The 22,528-nt window shown below is 40.2% G+C and overlaps 1 protein-coding gene across 2 annotated transcripts in view; it reads right to left on the bottom strand.

Moving 5' to 3' along the window:
• LOC126163178 (coiled-coil domain-containing protein 137) overlaps window positions 1-22,528 on the bottom strand; it is a 56,234-nt gene that overhangs the window by 14,265 nt on the left and 19,441 nt on the right. The window contains exons 4-5 of one of the 2 annotated variants that reach the window (XM_049920129.1): window positions 17,473-17,657; window positions 6,424-6,541 (exon numbers count right to left, since the gene is read on the bottom strand). In XM_049920129.1, coding sequence (XP_049776086.1) covers window positions 6,439-6,541; window positions 17,473-17,657 — 288 coding nt within the window. In that variant the 3' untranslated portion in view covers window positions 6,424-6,438. Of the gene's footprint in view, window positions 1-6,423; window positions 6,542-17,472; window positions 17,658-22,528 lie in introns of those variants that run through there. The other variant, XM_049920130.1, reaches the window with a different exon arrangement.

Genomic DNA, 22,528 nt, shown 5'->3' with positions numbered 1-22,528 from the left:
AGTGGGTGCTGACTTGAGAAATGTTCAACAACAGACAGTCCATGTACATGGGGGTTGTTGGTATAGAGGGAGGTGGCATCAATGGTGACAAGCAAGGAGTGGGTCGGGCACAGATTTCAGGTGATCTAGGAAATGATTGGTGTCTTTTTGCTCTTATTAACTCATGCACAATGTATAACAGTAATCTCTGTCTTGCATATTACCCTATTTTCCACCTTTAAGCCCTCAGGTTTTAAAATCTCATGCGGTGGAATCCCCAACAATCAGTCTTTCCTTCTTGTCCAATCTGGTAAGTCTCCTCTAACACAGGGTTCTTGACAACTTTTCTGAACTCTACCTCTTTCCTAAACTTCACCAGTCTGTTTCCTTCCCCTTCGACCCTTCTGCCAGGAGGAGGAGCTGCTGGCTCCAAAAGCCTGCAAACTGCAGTACCTTTTATGGCATCAGCTAAGCCTCCCAAATCTAATAACAGTAGAGAGGAGAGAGAGGGTCTCCATTTACTTCTGAGACATGAAAATCTTGTCATTCTACCAGCTAACAGAGGAAATGCCACCGTCGTTCTTAATACTACTGATTATCGTAGCAAACTGACATCACTATTGGAGGACAGTACGTACAAATGTCTTAAATGGGACACAACTTTGATGAACAGAAGAAAAACTACCCTACTGATTGCAATTTATTCTCCTACCTACAACCTGGCTAGATACCTAAAAAATTGATGTCTCCTATAGTTGGCCATTGTGAACATCACATCAAAAACTTCCAGATGTTCATTGAGAAAATCAAACAGATTAGAATTGATCCAAATTACATTTTAGTCAGCGTGGATATGCTATCGCTGTTCACAAAAATTGCTGTAGAAGACACTTTGAAAATCCTGGTGGATCTTTTTCCTCCTGAAACTATAAAGTTCTTCTGACATGTGATGATGACCACCTCCTTTTTGTATGGTAATAAATTTTATGAAATGACGGACAGTATGGTGATGCACTCTGTTGTGTCCATCATTGGCTAAATTCTTTATGGAGAATTTTGAGGAACGTGCATTAAATTCTGCTCTCCTCCAGCCACCCTTATTTTATTGTTAGGTTGATGATACATTTGTGGTCCACAGTCACATGGCACAGAAGCTCTCGAACAATTCATAGAGCACATATCCGAACATCCGGTTCACTGTCGAGATGGAGGACGAAGGAAGGTAATTACATACGTCAGACCATTTGTGCCGTTTCTGACTGCTGTGCAGAACACCAGCTCCACATTAAAAATAGAGAACAAGAGAAATTGGGAATTGTGTAGCACAGCCTCACTAGCAAACATAAAATACCGTTTGATGAAACAAAAATTTTGTCCCATGCCTCCACATACTGGGATTCTGTTAGTAAGGAGGCTGTTGAAATAAGAATGAGTGAGAAGAACTTTAACCATGATAGCGAATATTATCTGAGCGGTGCATGGAAATGAGTGCTTGATGCAGAGAAGCAGCAGACACATTCCTTGCAGTGTTTACTGTTCCACGGAAGCAGTGACACCACTAGCACACATATGCAATACCTTTTATATGTGTGTTCTTCTGCCGCTGATTGGCAAGTAGATATTTTACCTATCAAATTTTAATATTAGAAATATTGAGTTTTGTAGTTTTTAGTCAATGTAAAAGCTATTGAGACTGCATAAAATCAAACTAAGTACCTCTTTGGTTTTTAGGGTGTGTTTAGTATTCATGAGAACACTTTTTTCAGTGTTTCTTTCTTGCAATCCTGGTACAGTCTACAACATTCTTGAAAACAATACAATAAATTCCTTTTGCTCCTCAATTACAGTCAGTAATACATGAAAATCTTGCATCAGTTTAACACACCTTTCAGTATAGTCATGAACAACTTTTAACTCTTTGACTATTCTTTTAATGTCTAAATATGAAGGGCTGCTCATTCTTATTCAGGAAAGAAAAATAATCTCTGCTCTTTCTTGACATGAAATTGGTTTATGTTTCTTCTGAAATAAATTAACAAGTTAAAACTGATAATATATGGTTATCTCAATAATATTAATCTTGAAAATTCCTGGCAGATTAAGACTGTGTGCCGGACCGAGTCTCAAACTCGGGATCTTTGTCTTTTGTGGGCAAGTGCTCTATCATCTGAGCTATCAAAGCATGACTCATGACCTATCCTCACAGCCTTACTTCCACCAGTACCTTGTCTAGGAAAATTAATCTTGCCATATATAAGTTCATCCAATTCGCCAATATCTCTTTTCCATCAGTAAATTCTATCCCTCCAGATTTGCTACCATTCAAGTTTTGGATTGCGTGTCTACTTCATCACAGCACGGTGAGAGAGAGAACTGTTCTGTTAAATACAAAAAATGATGACTAAATACACTTACTGCTGCTTTTGAAGTCATGGAATCTATCTTTTCATTTGCTTTCAGATATGTTAGGAAGCACAGATCCAGATGAGGAACTTCTACAACTCCACTGCACTGAAGCCACAGTTTGACACAAACACTTAAAATGGAAAGAGATACTCGCCAGTTGTAGTGGTTAATAAAAAAAAGAAAAGAGAGAAGAAAAGAAAAAAGGTTGAAAATGTGGGAAGAAATTTTAAGTGAAAATGGTTTTTTTTTTTTTTTTAATTGTTAATGACCGTGAAAAAAGGGAAAGAAAGAAAAGAAATGCAGATCGGACTTCGTATTACAGAAAAGCTATAGTTGGGGTGGTCCTTGTGGCGTTTTTGAGCAAAAGTTAAACCAATTTCCACTACAATAATTATTGAAAAGAAACAGAATAACAAAATGTAACTGACAGGGGGAAGTGGCGTAGATAAGAGTTCATCCTTTACCAGGTTAACTTGTCTTCTTTCGTGCGGCGTCCAGGTCTTCAAAAATCTCCTTCATTTCGGCGTGAAAAGTCTGCTCCGAAATCTTGCAATCGTCCAGGAATCACTAATTTATACCAATTAAAATCATCTTGATACTGTATGCAATTTAATTTACTTTGCTACTTCCATCCTCCAAATTTCTTAACAACTTCCACATTATGTCTACACATTAAAATCAGACCAAGACTAGCTAATAAGATTTTTTAACGTCTTCATCAGATCATGTCTGCCTTAAGCTTCGGCTATCAAGAAACGGATAGAAAACAAAAAAAGAGTTACAATTTTAGTATTTTCTCTGCCGCCGAGCACTCATACCGCTGCGACGGCACAATTCATGTCTGAGGGAACGAGTGCAGCGCGGCGAAATTCAAAGTCCCGCTACAGTTAGGAAGCACAGATCCAGATGAGGAACTTCTACAACTCCACTGCACTGAAGCCACAGTTTGACACATACACTTACAATGAAAAGAGATACGTCTCTAAATGTATTTTTATTTTCAATAAATGATTGAAGCTGTGATTTTAGAAGAACCATTTTAAAGCAGTCAATAGCTTTTGCTATCCATTTTGCTTTATGTGTTGCTCAAGGAGGGTATATTTTCATATTTCCTCCTCCAAAGTCTCCTCCCAAAAAATGGTAGACGGAGGTCTACGAGTTCACAGTAATCACTTTTCTCTGTTGGGTTATCTAATTAAATTTTATAAAAATGCAACAACATATTAATTTTTACCTTGTTAGATACCAAATGGACAGTCATTTTGCCTGTGAAGTAATGATATTGATTCTTTTCCAGTTTTCTCTCAGATGTTTAAAAACTGTTTCATTAGGTGTGCTTGTTACACCACATACTTCACAGACAAATACACTTGTAAAAATAAGTTTAATTTGTGATGACGGCATGGGAAATGCAACTCCCAGTCCAATTAGCATTCTAGTAAGAGGCATGCCCCCATTAAGACAGCCAGTGTTTGAGGCAGTTGTGTCACTGCAGAGAATTTGTACATTGTCTTCAATACCCCAATACTTTGTTGCAATCTGAACAGCATTCACTTGCTCTTTACAAAAACTGTTCTGTAATTTTGAAAGGCCAAAGAGCTGTTCACTGTCACCAAATGTAGCAATGATTGGAAGTGTTTCTTCTTTTGGATTCCTGACAGTTAATGCTGGTAAGTTTACCATCCTAATGGACAGTAAGAACTGCAAGGATATCGTTCTTGAAAGCTTATTTTATTGTTTCAGAAGATTCTCTTCTGCATGAAGAGAAGATTTATTAATACAGAGGTCTCCAGTATTGTGACCATGTGCCTCTGCTGTCATCTGAAGGATATACACGGAATCTCTTACTCTCACCTGTCATCTATCAAAGGCAGATGCTAATTTTTCAGTTGTAAAACCTTGGTACTTTGCCTTGCAGCATTCTCCAATGAAATACTCTCAGCAGTATGTTCTACAAACACACCATCTGTTTGGTCTTGCCCACTCGTCTCATATAGGGTGCCTAAGGGATGCTGTGTTCTCGGAATGCTATACAACAGTTCAAGCAAATAACATTAGTAGTTTTATTTCTATAAAGCAGATTGACAATACTTAACTTTAATGTACATAGGTGTCACAAGCGATGGGCGACATACGACATAAATCAGAGTCCTGTGATATATTCAATGTTCCGGCAAGTCTGTCACATATTTGTGAATCACAACTAACTTTTCTCGTACCACACTCTGCTAGGCCATGCTATGCTCCGTGAATTCGTTTCACTAAAGTCTGTATACTGAGCCGATCTGAACGGCCAAGGCTGGCATGAGCAGCGCTTATATTCACTTCGGCTTGAGGATGCTACTGTCGTGGTGCGGTCCTATTCCGTGCACCATTGGCGAATAGCGTTTCACCACCTTCTCTGGTCTTGCATTCTTCATCTCCATTCCGGCACTTGTGGTTACACCAGGACACCATCACCAACATCAATTTCAACTGAATTAGAAAATGCCCTATCTGATTCTTGAGATGATGAAGATGGAAATGTAGCTGAAGATATAGAAATAGAAGGTGTGCACTTTTCTTTTTCTTGTCTTCCAGATTCTGTCTGCCTCGCCTTTTCTTCTTTATCCACAAGTGTTTGGTCTACTCATGGCAGGTAGCCTTTATGCCCTGGCTCTCTCTGTTAAAGTAAAAATGTCCTATATTTTTCCAGTTTTCATTGCTTTTTTGGCATTTATGATATCAAATACATTGTCCAAATTATGTATAAATTTGTCTTCATTGTGCCTAAACGCATCTTGACACTTCCTTCCATTATCTTTCAGTTTTCTGCACCTGAATATAAGTTAAAAAGTTATGCTGAATAGCTTGTCAGAATTCTTGCTTTCTTGCAACATATGCACTCAGAAACAACAAGATTAGCACTTCAGCTAATGGTTAATTTTACTTCCCATATGTTATAAAACTTGCAGCACTTGTCTATCTGACAGTAAATTGTATACAGTTATTTGGTGTTTTATATTAATGTGATACAATTCCTAGCAAATAAACAACTAACTGCACAGCACATGCATGTACTATGACGACGTCAGCACGATATATATGAACAATGTGAAAGATTATGTTCCTCAAGCGAGTTCACACTCCAGTCAGCATGAGTTACAGTGCTTCTAACACAACAGAATTTTATACCTGTTTTAAAGTCATTCAAATGATACTGGAGGGTGAGTGCTCAACAATGTTGAAGTAAGAAAATAAGGAACACCCTACTGTAGGCTGGTTGCTTTGCAATTGGGAGCCAAAGCTTGTTTCACTGCACTACTTCTCTCCTCTGTGGCGGTCTTAATTTAAATTTTTTTCCCCCCCCTCTCTCACAGCCAGCTGCCAGTTTACAGTGTCCGCACTCTGGACAACAGCGACTGAAAAACAAAATCTGTCAATGTATTTTAACTATGCCGAAAGTCTTCCCTAACCTATGAATAAAAACATTTTTGGTTCTTCTTTTAGACTAACTGCCTTGTCAGTTCTATCTGTAGCATTATCAAGTATGGGCTAGATGGCTATGAAAGCCCACAAAAGGTTGAAATGAATATCAGCCAGTTTTGTAATTATCGAATTGGGTTGAAAAATAATAATAATGTTGAGAAACACCTTAAAACACACACACACACACACACACACACACACACACACATTCAGTTTACCAGTGGGGAAATCATGTTGCTTCTCAACCGAAACAATTATTTGTTGTGAGCTTAACTACAGCCAACAGAAGAAAACAAGCAAAGACCATTAAAAAAAAAAAAAAAGCTGCTGAAGTTTTTGTGACAGCCAACATTCCAACATTCCTGTCTAAATGCTTCTCAATCATGACTTTTTGACAGTTTCATAGCACTAAGACTTTTCTTCAGGCATGTGGCATGACAGCCTTTTAAATTTATACATGTAGTCATTTACAAACAAAAAATTAGATGCAAATTATGCGAAAAATAGATGCTACGTTTTGAAGCCCCTACTTGTGAGACTTGAGAATGAAGCACAATTCTGCGACACTCAAGAGACAGAGGACAACTACAGGCTCAGATCTCTTCCAGAACTGGTCAGTAGGCTTGCAGATAAAACAACTGGAGTTTCGCTCTTTTCACAGTGAACAGTATGCTTGCATCCTGATGATCTGCAATGACAAACATCACTCAGGCAAAATTTGGTCATTTCATCAGAGTAGTACATTTATTAAGTGTAAGTGGGAAACAGCTGTTCTGGACATAGTACTTAAGTAAATATTGATAGTGGTGAAGAGGAACTCGCAGGTTTTTACTGGATGAATTGTACTTGTGAGGGAGGATTGGAAGGGTGCATACTGACATCTGGAAGAATCAGTAGTAATATGGCAATAGGGCTTTCCTGGTGCAGTCAAAGCGAGTTGCATGTGATGCACCGTGATGTAGAGGAGGGGTAGATGGGGTTGGGTGGGTATAATGATTGCAGTGAGGAGAGGGTAGGGGGGGAGGGGGGGGAGGAGATCCGTATGGCACAGGTTCAGCATTCTCTGAAGCCGACCATGTACTGCTCAATATGTTCTGCTGTTGCAAGAGGAAACACTGCTCATGGCCACAGCTTAGAAACGGTCTTGTCCACATAAACCACTCTACACAGGTCACAGCAGAGATGATATCTGATATGGCTGTTTTCACAGGTGACAAGGCTTGGATAGAAAGTGTCAGATAGGTGCACAGGACAGGTCTTGCACCTGAGTCTTCAACAGGTGTCTGATCCATGTGTTTCTTGGCATCGGTGTAGCATAAGAATGGACCAGCATATTTTGTAGATGGTACTGATGGCAGAACACCGCTTTGACGGGCGCTAAGGCCGGTAGCCAGAGATGACAATGGCCATGTGTTTGTGTGAATGTGTGTGTGTATTCTGTGTCTGATGAAGGTCTTAGTCCGAAAACTACATTTTCAGCAATCTTTTTCCTTTTGTGTGCCTGCAACACAATGCATCCTCTGTGTGGTGAGTAACAATATAATGTTACTTAAAATCCATCTTGATTGCAAATTTTTTATTCATATGACCGGTTTCGGTTCATTCAGAACCATCTTCAGATCTGATATTTCAGTTACAGGAGTAACCCGTCCAAATCCAGCAACTTTCACATGCTGCATGTGAAAGTGCACAGTGCACTAATTCTTTACCCCAACAAATGATCGGCCACCGTTTTATCGCTTGTACACCTCTAGTTTGGGCATCACTGCAGGTAGAAGTTTATGACCTTCATACAAGGTTTCTTATTTACTATGGGCTTTTACATTTACAGATACTCTGTCCAGGTTATCTTATTTTCTAATTTTTTTCTTTCACATGCTGCATGTGAAAGTTGCTGGATTTGGACGGGTTACTCCTGTAACTGAAATATCAGATCTGAAGATGGTTCTGAGTGAACCAAAACCGGTCATATGAAGAAAAAATTTGCAATCAAGACGGATTTTAAGTAACATTATAATATCACTGATTGCTGTTATCCCATAAGATATTATATCTGTTTTTGCAAAGTAGCAGTATATCCTTTCCACATTATTGTTATTCCTCCTGGAATTTAAGAAAAAGGAAAGAACATCAGGGGAACCAGAAATGTTCTGGAAACATCCCCCAGGCTGTGGCTCAGCCCTGTCTCCGCAATATCCTTTCTTTCAGGAGTGCTAGTTCTGCAAAGGTTCAAAGGAGAGCTTCTGTAAAGTTTGAAAGATAGGAGACGAGGTACTGGCAGAAGTAAAGCTGTGAGGACGGGGCATGAGTCGTGCTTGGGTAGCTCAGATGGTACAGCACTCGCCCGTGAAAGGCAAAGGTCCCGAGTTCGAGTCTCGGTCTGGCAAACAGTTTTAATCTGCCAGGGAGTTTTATACCAGCACCACTCCACTGCAGAGTGGAAATCTCATTCTGGTACACACATGTTGTAAAATTCTATTGACTTTTCCAAATACATTGCCTGCTTGTGGAATGCAGGTTATCTTTTCCAGTTAGTCTTCATTGGGTGGCATAGCCTTTCACCTGATGGAATGTCAAATTTGGCAGTCACCAAAGCTGTTTTCTGGAACATGTCCCTGAGGTGGTCCGGTGCAGGTTTAAGTCTTTCTTAGTCTGAGATCAATTTGTTCTACAACAATCAATCAATCTGACTGCATGTCTGGGAGACTTTCAAGTGTCCTAATGTTCCTTTAGCACCCTGCCAGGGATCGGGATTATGCACTAATTCTTTACCCCAACAAATGATCGGCCACCGTTTTATCGCTTGTACACCTCTAGTTTGGGCATCACTGCAGGTAGAAGTTTATGACCTTCATACAAGGTTTCTTATTTACTATGGGCTTTTACATTTACAGATACTCTGTCCAGGTTATCTTATTTTCTAATTTTTTTGAAACCAGTTACATAACTTTTACAAATTTCACTTAGCCTATTATCAGCCTTTAAAATGTAACGGGTGTAACATTCATACATGAGGTCTGTTCAGAAAATTCCAGAACATTTATTATTTTGCTCCAATGGTATGTTGGAGCAAAATGTGGTTGCCATCGCTGCACATACCTGTGTTTAATGTATAACTGCCAGCAGTTTCATTGCTGTATGTCTGTTAGTTATTATTCAGTGAGTAGAATGGTGTGTTGCACAGTTTTGTCAAGTTAACAAATTTCTCTTCTTCAGAAATTGCCTTTCTTGTGATTGCCAGTATATATTTTATATCCTTGCTACTTTGACAATCAACAATTGTTTTGCTGCCCACAAAGCAAAACTTATCTACTGCTTTTAAGTGTCTCATTTCCAAAACTAATTCCCTCAGCATCACCTGATTTAATTTGATTACATTCCGTTATCCTGATTTTGTAGATTTCCATCTTATATCCTCCTTTCAAGACACTATCCATTCTGTTCAAATGCTTTTCTAAGTCCTCTGCTGTGTCTGACAGAATTACAATGTCATTGGCACACCTCAAAGTTTCTATTTCTTCTCCTTGGATTTTAATTCCATCTCCAAGTTTTTCTTTTATTTCCTTTACTGTTTGCTCCATATATAGACTGAATATCAGGGACAGGCTACAACCCTATCTCACTCCAGTTTCAACTACTGCTTCCCTTTCATTACCCTCAACCGCCATCTGGTTCCTGTAAAAATTAGAAATAGCCTTTTGCTCCCTGTATTTTACCCCAGCTACCTTTAGAATATGGTGGTGTGAGTATTCCATGCAACATTGTCAAAAGCTTTCTACAAATGCTATAGACGTTGGTTTGCCTTTCCTTAACCTATCTTCTACCAGAAGTCATAAGGTCAGTATTGCCTCACATGTTCCTACATTTCTCCTGGATTCAAACTGGTCTTCCCCGACATCGTCTTCTACCAGTTTTTCCATTCTTCTTTAAAATATTTGTATTAGTATTTTGCAACTTATTAAACTGATAGACGTAGTTTTCACACCTGTCAGCACATGCTCTCTTTGGAACTGGAATTATTATATTCTTCTTGAAGTCTGATGATATTTTGTCTGTCTCGTACATCTTTCTCACCCGATGGAAGAGTTTTGTCATGGTTGGCTCTCCCAAGGCTGTCATAAGGTCTAATGGAATGTTTTCCATTCCCAGGGCCTTGTTTCGAATTAGGTCTTTCAGTGCTCTGCCAAATTCTTCACACAGTATCATTGCCCTCAAGTATATTTCCCTTGTATAGACCCTCTATATACTCCTTCCACCTTTCTGCTTTCCCTTCTCTGCTTAGGGCTGGTTTTCCATCTGAGCTCTTGATATTCCCACAGGTGGTTCTCTTTCTTCCAAGGTCTCTCTAATTTTCCTGTAGGTGGTATCTATCTTTCCCCTAGTAATATATGCTTCTATATCCTTACATTTGTCCTCTAGCCATCCCTGCTTAGCCATTTTGCACTTCCTGTCTATCTCATTTTTGAGACCTCTGTATTCCTTTTTGCCTGCTTCATTTACTGCATTTTTATATTTTCTCCTTTCATCAATTAAATTCAGTATTTCTTGACTTACCCAAGGATTTCTACTAGCCCTCATCTTTTTGCCTACTTGATCAGGTGCTGCCTTCACTATTTTATCTCTCAAAGCTAACCACTCACATTCTACTGTATTCCTTTCTCTGTTCTTGTCAATTGTTCCCCAATGCTCCCTCTGAAACTCTCTAAAACCTCAGGTTTTTTCAGTCTAGCTAGGTCCCATCTTAAACTCCCACCTTTTTTGCAGTTTCTTCAGTTTTAATATACATTTCATAACCAACAAATTGTGACCAGAGTCCACATCTGCCCCTGGAAATGTTGTACAATTTAAAATCTGGTTCTGTAATCTCTGTCTTATCACTACATAATCAGTCTGAAACCTTCTGCAGTCTCCAGGTTTCTTACAGATAAACAACCTTCTTTGATTATTCTTAAACCAAGTGTTAGCTATGATTAAATAATGCTTTGTGCAAATATTCTACCAAGTAGCTTCTTATGCTATGAGTAATAATGGATAAAAATCTAAATTGGACTGAGCACACAGCTGCAATGTGCAAGAAGGCATTAGCATCTCTTCATGACCAACAAAAATATAAAAAGGTGTTCCCTCTTGACCTGTAAAACCAGCTTGTACAAACTCTTACACTTCCAATTACTGACACAGCAATGTTATCCTGCTACCTTTTTCTCAGGAAAAATCACGGTGCCTGGCACTGGTTACGAATGCTCGTGTTCATTACATCTGCTGTGTTCAACTCTTTGATCACGTTTCACAATCGCATGCAAAGCTATCCTGGCTGCATGCGGACAAGCACAGCGAACACTGTCCCTCATCTCTCTCCTCGACCTTAGTGCTCTTATGTGAACAACATAGCAGAAACACCTGTTCCCATCACAGCAAAATCGTTTCTGTCCCTCCATCACTTAGCCACTTCCTCGAGGCCCTTCTCAATGGCAGGAACCCAACTCTGGAATAAACTCCCACATTATATTAGAGAGCTCCAGCTTCAGAAGATAGTTACTACCACCACCACCACCACCACCACCACCACTACTACTACTACTACTACTACTACTAACACTACTAGTGGCAGCAGCTGCAGTAGTAAAAATACTGCCAGTATTAACTTAATTAGTTCGTAGTATTATTTATTCTCATTACAACTTCAGACAATCAAATCATTTTAATATTATTTGTCATATTAAGATTATTACTTCTTAGAAAAATACAATGTAAAAAAGGTATTGTATATGTGAAACCCTGGCTGAATGTAAAATCAGATCATATTAAATAATTAAATAAATAAAATAAAATAAAAATGAATGTTACCTCTTTGTGTGGCAAGGTCAGTATTGATTGTGGTTGTTACCAAAACGATATATGGCCATGAAGAACTGGAGATATAATTCTCCAAAATTATAGCCGCCCATATACAGAAATGCAACTATATCACACAGCTGGCAAGATGTCCTGTTCTCTTTTATATCATATAGATTGCATCAAAGGTTCATAAACTGCTTTAAACATTTATTGTAATTGACCTTTCTCTCACAATAGCTGTAATAACAGAGTGTCTATGCCAACAAGGGGGAAAAAATTTCCGGATATTCCCATTAAAAATACACTTTTTCCCTGGTTAAAATACACTATACACTGGGTGAAACTGTGTTTCCCATGTTAAGTGACAATATACTACCCAACGGAGCAGTAAAATCCTTTTAATGGTAAAGGTTTTACACCCCACCATAGAACTTTTAGGTGCTTCAGGAAACAAAATGCAGTAAAAAAACAATGCTTTTTGGAAAGATCTTTGATGTGTGGTAACATGTACACAGCATATTTTCATATTATGAAAGAATAGATACAAATTCCACCAAATACAGCATGGTAGCATCTGAAGTTCTGATATCAACTTGCGATGCACTTTTGTCAGCCGACCATAGCTCACATCATGTGATCTCACCAGCCAATAATAGCAGATAGAGCGTATGAAATGTGATGTAGTGAGCCAATAGCAAAATCACTATTAAGTAGGGCAAACACACATATAGAAAAAGTAAATTGTTTAAATTAATATACATCTCATATAGCTAAAAGAAAAGCTTAGTGTTCACATATAAGATCTGTTCAAAAAATTCTGGAACATTTTGCGCCAGTGGTGTGTTGGAGCAACATGCAGTTGACATCCCTCCTTAAGCCCATTTTTAATGTGCAACTGCCAGAAGTTTCATTGTTATATGTCTGTTAGTTATTGTTCAGTGTTGTATTGAGTAGAACGTTGTCACCAGTTTGCGAATTGGCAGAGTTAGAGGAGAAACATGTCTGCATTAAATTTTGCATGAAATTCAAGGAAACCTTTACAGAGACATGCCAAACGATGCAGGCAGAAATTAAAGATGACCCTCGTTTAGAACGCCCTTCGATATCTACCAATGATGCTCATGTTACGAACGTCAGTGAAATTGTGTATGCCAATCAAAGACTGACTGTCCAAGATGAGACATGGGTCTACAGTTATGTTGTTGAGACCGAGGTTCAAACTTCACAATGCATCAGAAAAGGCTCTAAAGACCAAAAAAAGCTTGTCAAGTCAGGTCAAATGTCAAAGCCATGCTGCTAATTTTGTTTGACTTTGAAGGATGAATTCATCATGAATTCGTGCCACAGGGACAAACTGTTAATGAATGGTACTATTGGGACATAAGAAAATGTGAGAAGGAAACGGCCTGAAAGTTCATGGCTCTAGCATCACTATAACATACCCGCACATTCATCCCTGTTGGTGCGTGACTATTGCACAAAAGTGCAATCTCTGTGCTGCCTCATCCTCTGTACTCTCCAGGCCTGGCCCCTGTGGAAAACTCTGTCGAAAGGACAGTGATTTGCAAAGATAGACAAGATAAAAGTAAATTTGCAGACAGCACTTCATGTGATCCAGCAGGAGGCATACCAAGATTACTTCCAGAAGTGAAAACAGTGTTGTGAGTGGTGTATCAATTGTGGAGGAAAGCATTTTGAAGGAGACCATGTACAATAACTAAAAGGTAAGTGTAGAAAAAATTTGTGGACAAAGTTCTGGAATTTTTTAAACAGATTTCATACAATATTTGTCTTTTTTAACGTGTTACCCTTTAAGATATATCAAACACAAATGTCCAAGCAAAATTTTAAATACTGGCGTAAGTGGCTGGTCTTCTAGGCCTGAAATTTTCTATGTTGTTGGTACCCAAAGTGTTAAGTTTTGAATGAGACTCAAATGCTCCGAGATTTACAAAAATCATCTCACATTCTCACAGGTAACGTAATTCATCCTGCGTAAAAGGAAATTTACTTTGAGAGTAACATCTCAAACCATTATTCACAATATTTTCGTGTAACCTGTTAGAAATGTAATCTCATGGAAAGCAGTTTGTTGTCAACAAATATTGCATAGTCTTTGTCCTAAAGCCTTTGACAAATTTTGCTGTCAGCAGACACTTTTGAGTGCACTGTGTTTTGTTGTTGTAAAAGGCACATTTTCTTTGCAACTATAAGTTTTATTTTGGCGTTCTATTCTTGTTTATGTTTTATTGCTACAGTATTATTTTGCAGAAGCAGGCTAAAGTGAAATTCTTTATTAGAGTATCAGTTCTCACCAGTCAAAATCACAAAAATTTAACTGCAAACTAAAACAATGAAAAATTCCTGGAATTTAAAAAAATTCCCAAGTTTTTCCTGTCTGAAAAAATTCTTCTGGATTTCCTGATTGTCCCAGTGTGTATACTCTCTGAATAAATGTGTGTTATGAAAAATAAATGCTATTGACAGTGATAATCTCTCACTAGTACAGAATTCTCACAGCTTATTGTGAGTGGTTAATGGAGCCAACATTATTCTATGTCATGCAAGTTCTGGTAATGATAGCTCCAAGCAGCATATTTAAACAACATGAACAGTAACAGCCAGGACAACAGACACAAGAAGACAAAAAGTGCACAGTATTTTGCTTGCAACAAATTGGTTAATGATTTGAATTCAGATGAAACTGTTAGTGGCCTTAAACATACACAAATAATACTCGCTTTCCAAAGTGTTACACAAGTTATGTTTCTGACATGCTTAGTTCAAGGTGCAGGAAAGATTTATGGACTGTTTCTACAAATGACTCAGTTGACACTTTCTTTCCCAAATGTAACACTTGTTGCTTTTCATAAAGGTGGTGATGTGTCTATAAATGATTAATAATTCATGGCTATTGTGTACCGACAATTCACACTTTAAATAAAGTATTTCTGCTTTCCCAATAGACCTGTTGCCATAATGTGAGGTAAATGTGCTTTTGTGGTGAGAAAATTAACAGGAGTTTCATAGTTAAAGGTATTACTATTAAATTCCATGAGTTCTCCAAGTGCCATTAAAGATCAATTATTGCTACACACTGCTGGCAAGCTTTTATTTCACTGTTGGTAACATTAATCATCACATATACTTCAATTGCAGTGTGTTGGAATTGCAGTGACCACCTCTCCCACGAAATTGTCCAATATTCTTAGGTCATGCATATTTATCTATAAACAGATACAGTTGCATGTATTAAAGTATCATTCACATTTCAGATAATATTTAAAATTAAAGTTTAACTAGAGAGGTAGAACACGTGAGAAGAGGGATCAAAAGGGAGGGGGCACACTGCATGTTCCAATTAAATTATTCACATCCGAAAAAGAATTGTTCCTATCACATAACAGAGTGATTACTAATAGATTTCTGTAAAGCATCTGCCATGGTGCCACACTGCTGACTGTTAACGAAGGTACAAGCGTATGGAATAGGTTCCCAGGTATGTGAGTGGCTTGAAGACTTCTTAAGTCACAGAACCTAGTATGTTGTCCTCAATGGCCAGTGTTCACCATAGATAAGAATATCATCAGGAGTGCCCCTGAGAAGTGTGGTAGGACCGCTGTTATTTTATAAATACATATATGATCTGGCGGATAGGTAACCAGCAGTCTGCAGCTATTTGCTGATGATACTGTGATCTGTGGGAAGGTGGTCTCATTGGGCAATTGTAGGAGGATACAAGATGACTTAGACAAAATTTCTGGTTGGTGTGATGAATGGCAGCTAACTCTAAATGTAGAAAAGTGTAAGTTAGTGCAGATGAGTAGGAAAAACAAACCCATAATGTTTAAAAACAGTATTAGTAGTGTGTTGTCTGACACAGTCATGTCAATTAAATATCCCAGTGTAAAGCTGCGAAGCAATATGAGATGGAATGCTCATGTGAAGGCTGTCGTAGGGAAGGCGAATGGTAGACTTTGGTTTATTGCGAGAATTTTTTGGAAAGTGCGCTTCATCCATAAAGGAGACTGCATCCTTAAAGGAGACCGCACATACGACACTACTGCAACCCACTGTTGAGTACTATTTGAGTGTTTGGGATCCACACCAGGCCGGATTAAAGGAAGACATCGAAGAAATTCAGAATCGGGCTGGTACATTTGTTACCTGTAGGTTTGAACAAGACATAAGGATTAGGGAAATGTTTCAGAAACTCAGATGGGAATTACTGGAGGGATGCGTCGTTCTTTTCGAAGACCTCTACTGAGAAAATTTAGAGAACCGACATTTGATGCTGATGCAGAGCGATTCTACTGCTGCCAAGATAAAGTTCGTGAAAGGCCCATGGAGATGATATTAGGGTTTGTATAGGGGCATACAGACAACTATTTTTCCTTCCTTCTATTTGTGAGTGGAAAAGAAAAGGATATGATTAGTGGGATAGAGTACCCTCCACCAAGCATCATACGGTGGCTTGCAAAGTATGGATGTAGCTATAGGTGCAGGTGTGCAGACGAGCATGGTAAATTCCTTGCCTCACTAACAGCTCTCCCATCTCATCTGCACAAATCATCTTATTTGAGTGCTGCAACCTGTAGTATAGCATATTGACTGGATTTGATTTACTGGTAACAATGGTACATAGTACTATGCAGTTTCATGATAGGTTATTTACAGTGGTGGCGTTAGCCCACCCACAATATACTTTCACTACAGTGGTATGAAAGTAGTTCTTCAACATCCCATTTAAGTAATACTGTCTTTCACACAAAATCACACTACTTACCTTTTTGTAACTAGAACAAGTAATATCCTTTGTGCTAAAATACAGTGATTTAAGTTTGTAATTAATGCCTGTTTCAGTCAGCAATCTCATAGCATAATACTACATCAAAAAAAAGAGCAAGTGCACTGGATGTGAAGTACTGATTCATATGTATTCGCAATTGGCATTCACGTGCTGTATGGTGATGTTAACACAAAAGTCTAAATACCAAGAATAAAAAGCTATGAGTTTAGTGTATATCTTATTTGTTACACAGAATTTCTCCTTTTAGTCCCAGCGACACCTAACTCCACATTGTAAAGGTAACACTCACTGCTGTGTGCACATAAATGACACTGAAAGCATTACTGAGCTTTCAGACAATGTCCTCTCCAGAGCTAGGCTAATACATAACACACATTCATAAAACCAACTACACTGTCCTGATGTTGCAGCTAGATCTGTGTTTGAATTTGTCATCTGCTTCTAAAATTTAGTCTCAATGTATTTGGTTGTGTTTTTTTTGCTGCTGTCTGTGATGGTGGCACTGCATTCCGATTGGAATGGTGAAACTCTGACCAGTAACAATATTGTTATGCATACATGTGCACTAGGGTCAGCTGTCCACCTACTGCTGAATTGACAATGCGCAAAGTATTCTACCTTTCAGCATAGTACGATAGGTACCTCACTCTAGATTGCAATAATTGAATTGAGTGGCCAAAGATTCAAATGTGTTGTCATTTTGGCAACATCTATTGTCTGAAAAGTGAATTTCACATATGTCACTGTTGACAGATGATTCTTACTTTATTGTGTAGGTGTATATTCTGTTTTTTTCTTCTGCATAGTCCAGCACAGAGCTAGATCGCCATTACAGCACGCACACAAACAAGAAAAATGCAAATGTTTTAAGTAAAAAGTATAATTTATTGTCAATATAAAAATATTTTGGTATACTTCATTTTTCTAACAGTGCCAGAGGCCGTCTATCCAGATTCTTTGATTTGACAAACCTGTAGGCATTAACAGCTGCCTGCCTTTGAAGCTCAAGTTGGCGAAGTTCTGCAGCAGGAAGTTTTTTCCTTTTCACAGTCAAATCCAGCTTAGCTGACGACGACGATAATGATGATGATGTTGTTGTTGTTGTAGCATACTTGTTCTCCAGAAAAGTCTTCAATAATAGATCCTTTCTTCCAGGCTGTAGGCACATAATTTTTATGTGAGTTTATTGGTTCAAGGGATGCAATTGATAATCTACTGATGAAGTAATGCTGTACAGAGAGAAGTGGCTAACTTAAATACACTCCTGGAAATGGAAAAAAGAACACATTGACACCGGTGTGTCAGACCCACCATACTTGCTCCGGACACTGCGAGAGGGCTGTACAAGCAATTATCACACGCACGGCACAGCGGACACACCAGGAACCGCGGTGTTGGCCGTCGAATGGTGCTAGCTGCGCAGCATTTGTGCACCGCCGCCGTCAGTGTCAGCCAGTTTGCCGTGGCATACGGAGCTCCATCGCAGTCTTTAACACTGGTAGCATGCCGCGACAGTGTGGACGTGAACCGTATGTGCAGTTGACGGACTTTGAGCGAGGGCGTATAGTGGGCATGCGGGAGGCCGGGTGGACGTACCGCCGAATTGCTCAACACGTGGGGCATGAGGTCTCCACAGTACATCGATGTTGTCGCCAGTGGTCGGCGGAAGGTGCACGTGCCCATCGACCTGGGACCGGACCGCAGCGACGCACGGATGCACGCCAAGACCGTAGGATCCTACGCAGTGCCGTAGGGGACCGCACCGCCACTTCCCAGCAAATTAGGGACACTGTTGCTCCTGGGGTATCGGCGAGGACCATTCGCAACCGTCTCCATGAAGCTGGGCTACGGTCCCACACACCGTTAGGCCGTCTTCCGCTCACGCCCCAACATCGTGCAGCCCGCCTCCAGTGGTGTCGCGACAGGCGTGAATGGAGGGACGAATGGAGACGTGTCGTCTTCAGCGATGAGAGTCGCTTCTGCCTTGGTGCCAATGATGGTCGTATGCGTGTTTGGCGCCGTGCAGGTGAGCGCCACAATCAGGACTGCATACGACCGAGGCACACAGGGCCAACACCCGGCATCATGGTGTGGGGAGCGATCTCCTACACTGGCCGTACACCACTGGTGATCGTCGAGGGGACACTGAATAGTGCACGGTACATCCAAACCGTCATCGAACCCATCGTTCTACCATTCCTAGACCGGCAAGGGAACTTGCTGTTCCAACAGGACAATGCACGTCCGCATGTATCCCGTGCCACCCAACGTGCTCTAGAAGGTGTAAGTCAACTACCCTGGCCAGCAAGATCTCCGGATCTGTCCCCCATTGAGCATGTTTGGGACTGGATGAAGCGTCGTCTCACACGGTCTGCACGTCCAGCACGAACGCTGGTCCAACTGAGGCGCCAGGTGGAAATGGCATGGCAAGCCGTTCCACAGGACTACATCCAGCATCTCTACGATCGTCTCCATGGGAGAATAGCAGCCTGCATTGCTGCGAAAGGTGGATATACACTGTACTAGTGCCGACATTGTGCATGCTCTGTTGCCTGTGTCTATGTGCCTGTGGTTCTGTCAGTGTGATCATGTGATGTATCTGACCCCAGGAATGTGTCAATAAAGTTTTCCCTTCCTGGGACAATGAATTCACGGTGTTCTTATTTCAATTTCCAGGAGTGTAGATTAATGCAGGAAGAGACAATGCAACCTTTTGATTTTACTAATCACATTTTCCAATCTCAAAATTAATAAAAACAAATGCCACATGTATAAAAGGTCATCACATAAGAAAGGCTTGACTTTTTGTCCGTAACTGTAGATGGTATTGATATTGTTGTTATGAAAAAGGAAACATTTGACTTGACAGTTCTGCTGTTGCATGTTTTATATAAATACATATGTAATACATAAAGGGGAAACATAACCAATAATATCAAAAAGCACTCGACTGATTTACCACAAATTTTTGCACGACACACCAATGAACATACAGACAGAAACAGCTTATATATTTTTGTAAAACATGTAATATATAAATAGATATGTAATACATAAATAGAAAGCGTATTTTACACAAATCTCAAAAATTTCTTGACCGATTTACTTCCAATTCTTACATAATACTTTAATTAATATAGGCTATGTATTTTTGTAATTCCCTCAGGGAGTCACAACTAATGATACGTGACTGGCAACCACGGGGCCCCGAGCTGAGTCCTGGCACTGCTTCCACTTACTTACGCTAGGCTCCTCACTTTTATCTTTCCTATCTGGCCACCCTCGGCCAGCTCTTGTTCTTTTCCGACCCTGACACTATTAGGTTTCAAGGGCTAGGGGTCTTTCATTTTCCAACCTATACTTCTCATGCAGCGTCTGGCCCAGAGCGGGCGGCTGCAAAAAGCTCCTGCAGCGGTATGGACAGAGAACTCAGAAAGAGACTTATAAAATGTCTTGTATGGAGTGTTCTTCTATAAGGTGCTGTAATGTGGACTATGAGGAAAAAAGACAGAGAAAGGCTGGAGGCTTTTGAGATCTGGACATGGCGGAAGATGGAAAGAATAAGTTGGACGGACAGAGTAAAAAAAGGAAGAGACACTGAGAAGAGTGGGAGAGAAAAGACAGTTACTAGATGTAATAGAGAGAAGAAAAAGAAATTGGATTGGGCATATATTAAGAAATAATCACGGAGTGATAAAAACAGTTTTAGAAGGTTATGTAGAAGGGATGACGTACGGATGCGAGACATGGACACTGAACTCATTCACAAAAGGTAAACTTAGGACAGCACAGAGAGCTATGGAGAGATCAATACTGGGCTATACAAGAAAGGACAGGAAAAGGGCAGATGACATCCGGTCTGTGACGAAGGTTAATGACATTTTAGAGAGAGTAGGTTCCTTGAAATGGCTGTGGGCTGGCCATGTCGCAAGAAGAAAAGACAACAGATGGACGAAGCTAGTACTGGAGTGGAGTCTGAGAGAGCACCGGAGGCCTAGAGGAAGGCCACCAGACAGATGGGACAAAGACATCAAGAAGATCGCTGGTAACACCTGGCAGAAAACTGCCCAAGACCGTCCCACTTGGAGAAGACTTCTGAAAGCCTACCTGAATCCACGACTCGAAGAGGCCACATCATCTAATGATTGAATTGGCTGATGATGATGATGATGATGATGTAGAAGGGAAAAGGAAACGAGGAAGGAAGAGATTCCAGATACTGGATGACATGATGGACGGTACAACATACAGCAGCCTTAAGAAGGAAGCAATGGAGAGGCAAAGGACCTGCTAATATAGCAGATAACTGATGATGATGATTTTTGTAATGCATTACATGTACAGTGGAAGCCAGCTATAACAGGACCTTGAAAATTATGTTGTTATATGCAACTGCTGTTGAGATGACAAAAGGAAAAGAACTAATTTATTTAGCTTTCTTATATAGAGTACACCACCAAACTTCTTTACTTAAGAGTGAAGTAGTCAGTCATTTACTCTGCTGTCTATGTGCCCTATACTTTTTAAATTATGTTCTATGTTCATTATTTCATTTTGCAATTTCACTGCTCCATCCCCTAGCTTCATAGAACATGTTCACAATTCTAAGTGAAGTGTAAAGTCTGTCTTTGCCTGCGCAACTATTAAATGTATTGAAAGTCATACAAGAACTTTCTGTGGTAATAAAATGTATCGTGTGTGTGGTTACTTATGAAAAATATTATAAAATTTGATTCACAAGTTTCTTACCATATATGACAAGTGTGAGAAGAGTTTTGTTGGTGAAATTAAATCCTGTTATGGAATGAAGAAAGTGGCTCAATGGCCAGCGGTAAGGAGCCAGACTACAAATATAAAGGTCTTGGGTTCAATCCCCAGTCAATTCTAGGATTTTTATGCCACATCTCACTTCTTTCCTCTCTGGAAAATCCAGGATGAAATTTAACAATATTAGAGAAGGAAAGTTTCTACTCATCACATAGCGGAGATGCTGAGTCGCGATGCCTTTATCAGGATCACACACACACACACACACACACACACACACACACACACACACACACACACACACACACACACACCCTCACGCAAATGGAACTTGCACACATGTCTGCAGTCTCAGACAACTGAAATCACACTGGGAACAACAGCACCAGTGCATGATGGGAGTGGCAACTGGGTGGGGGTAAGGAGGAGGCTGGGGTGGGGAGGGGGAGGGATAATATGGTGGGGGTGGCGGACAGTGAAGTGCTGCAGTTTCGAAGGAGGGCAGGAGATAAGGCGGGGGGAGGGGGGGGTCAAATAGCGGAAAGGAGGGAAATAAAAAGAAATTAAAAGACTGGGTGTGGCGGTGAAATGACGGCTGTGTAGTGCTGGAATGGGAACAGGGAGGGGGCAGGATGGGTGAGGTCAGTGGCTAACGAAGGTTGAGGCCCGGGGGGTTACGGGAACGTACAATTTATTACAGGGAAAGTTCCCACCTGCACAATTCAGAAAAGCTGGTGTTGGCAGGAAGGATCTATATGGCACAGGCTGTGAAGCAGTCATTGAGATATCATGTTTGGCAGCATGTTCAGCAACAGGGTGGTCCACTTGTTTTTTGGCCATTGATGCAAACAGACAGCTTGTTGGTTGTCATGCCTACATAAAGGCTCCACCACAGTTGTTTTGAACTACAAGGATTACCTGGCAGGAGGACTCTGTCAGCTGTCAGATACATCCACCTACAAACTTTGCCACAGTGACCCCATTCAAGTAATCCAGCAGGATCTCCGGTCACAACTAAAATCCTTAGGCCCATCCCAGAACCTCTCCTCAGAGTCCACCTGTCTACTTACCCCTACCACTCACTGCACTCCCACCTTCTACATGCTTCCTAAGTTCATAAGCCCATCCATCCAGGACGACCCATTGTGGCCAGTTTAACTGTGCCCCATTGAGACAATCTCTGCTTCTGTCGACCAACACCTTAAACCTATTACCCGGAACATATCCTCGTATATAAAAGATACTAACCATTTCCTCCAC

This window comes from Schistocerca cancellata, chromosome 2 (assembly GCF_023864275.1).
Source record: "Schistocerca cancellata isolate TAMUIC-IGC-003103 chromosome 2, iqSchCanc2.1, whole genome shotgun sequence".
NCBI lineage: Eukaryota > Metazoa > Arthropoda > Insecta > Orthoptera > Acrididae > Schistocerca > Schistocerca cancellata.
The sequence above is the reverse complement of the archived record's forward strand: the minus strand, read 5'-3'. Positions and strand labels throughout refer to the sequence as shown.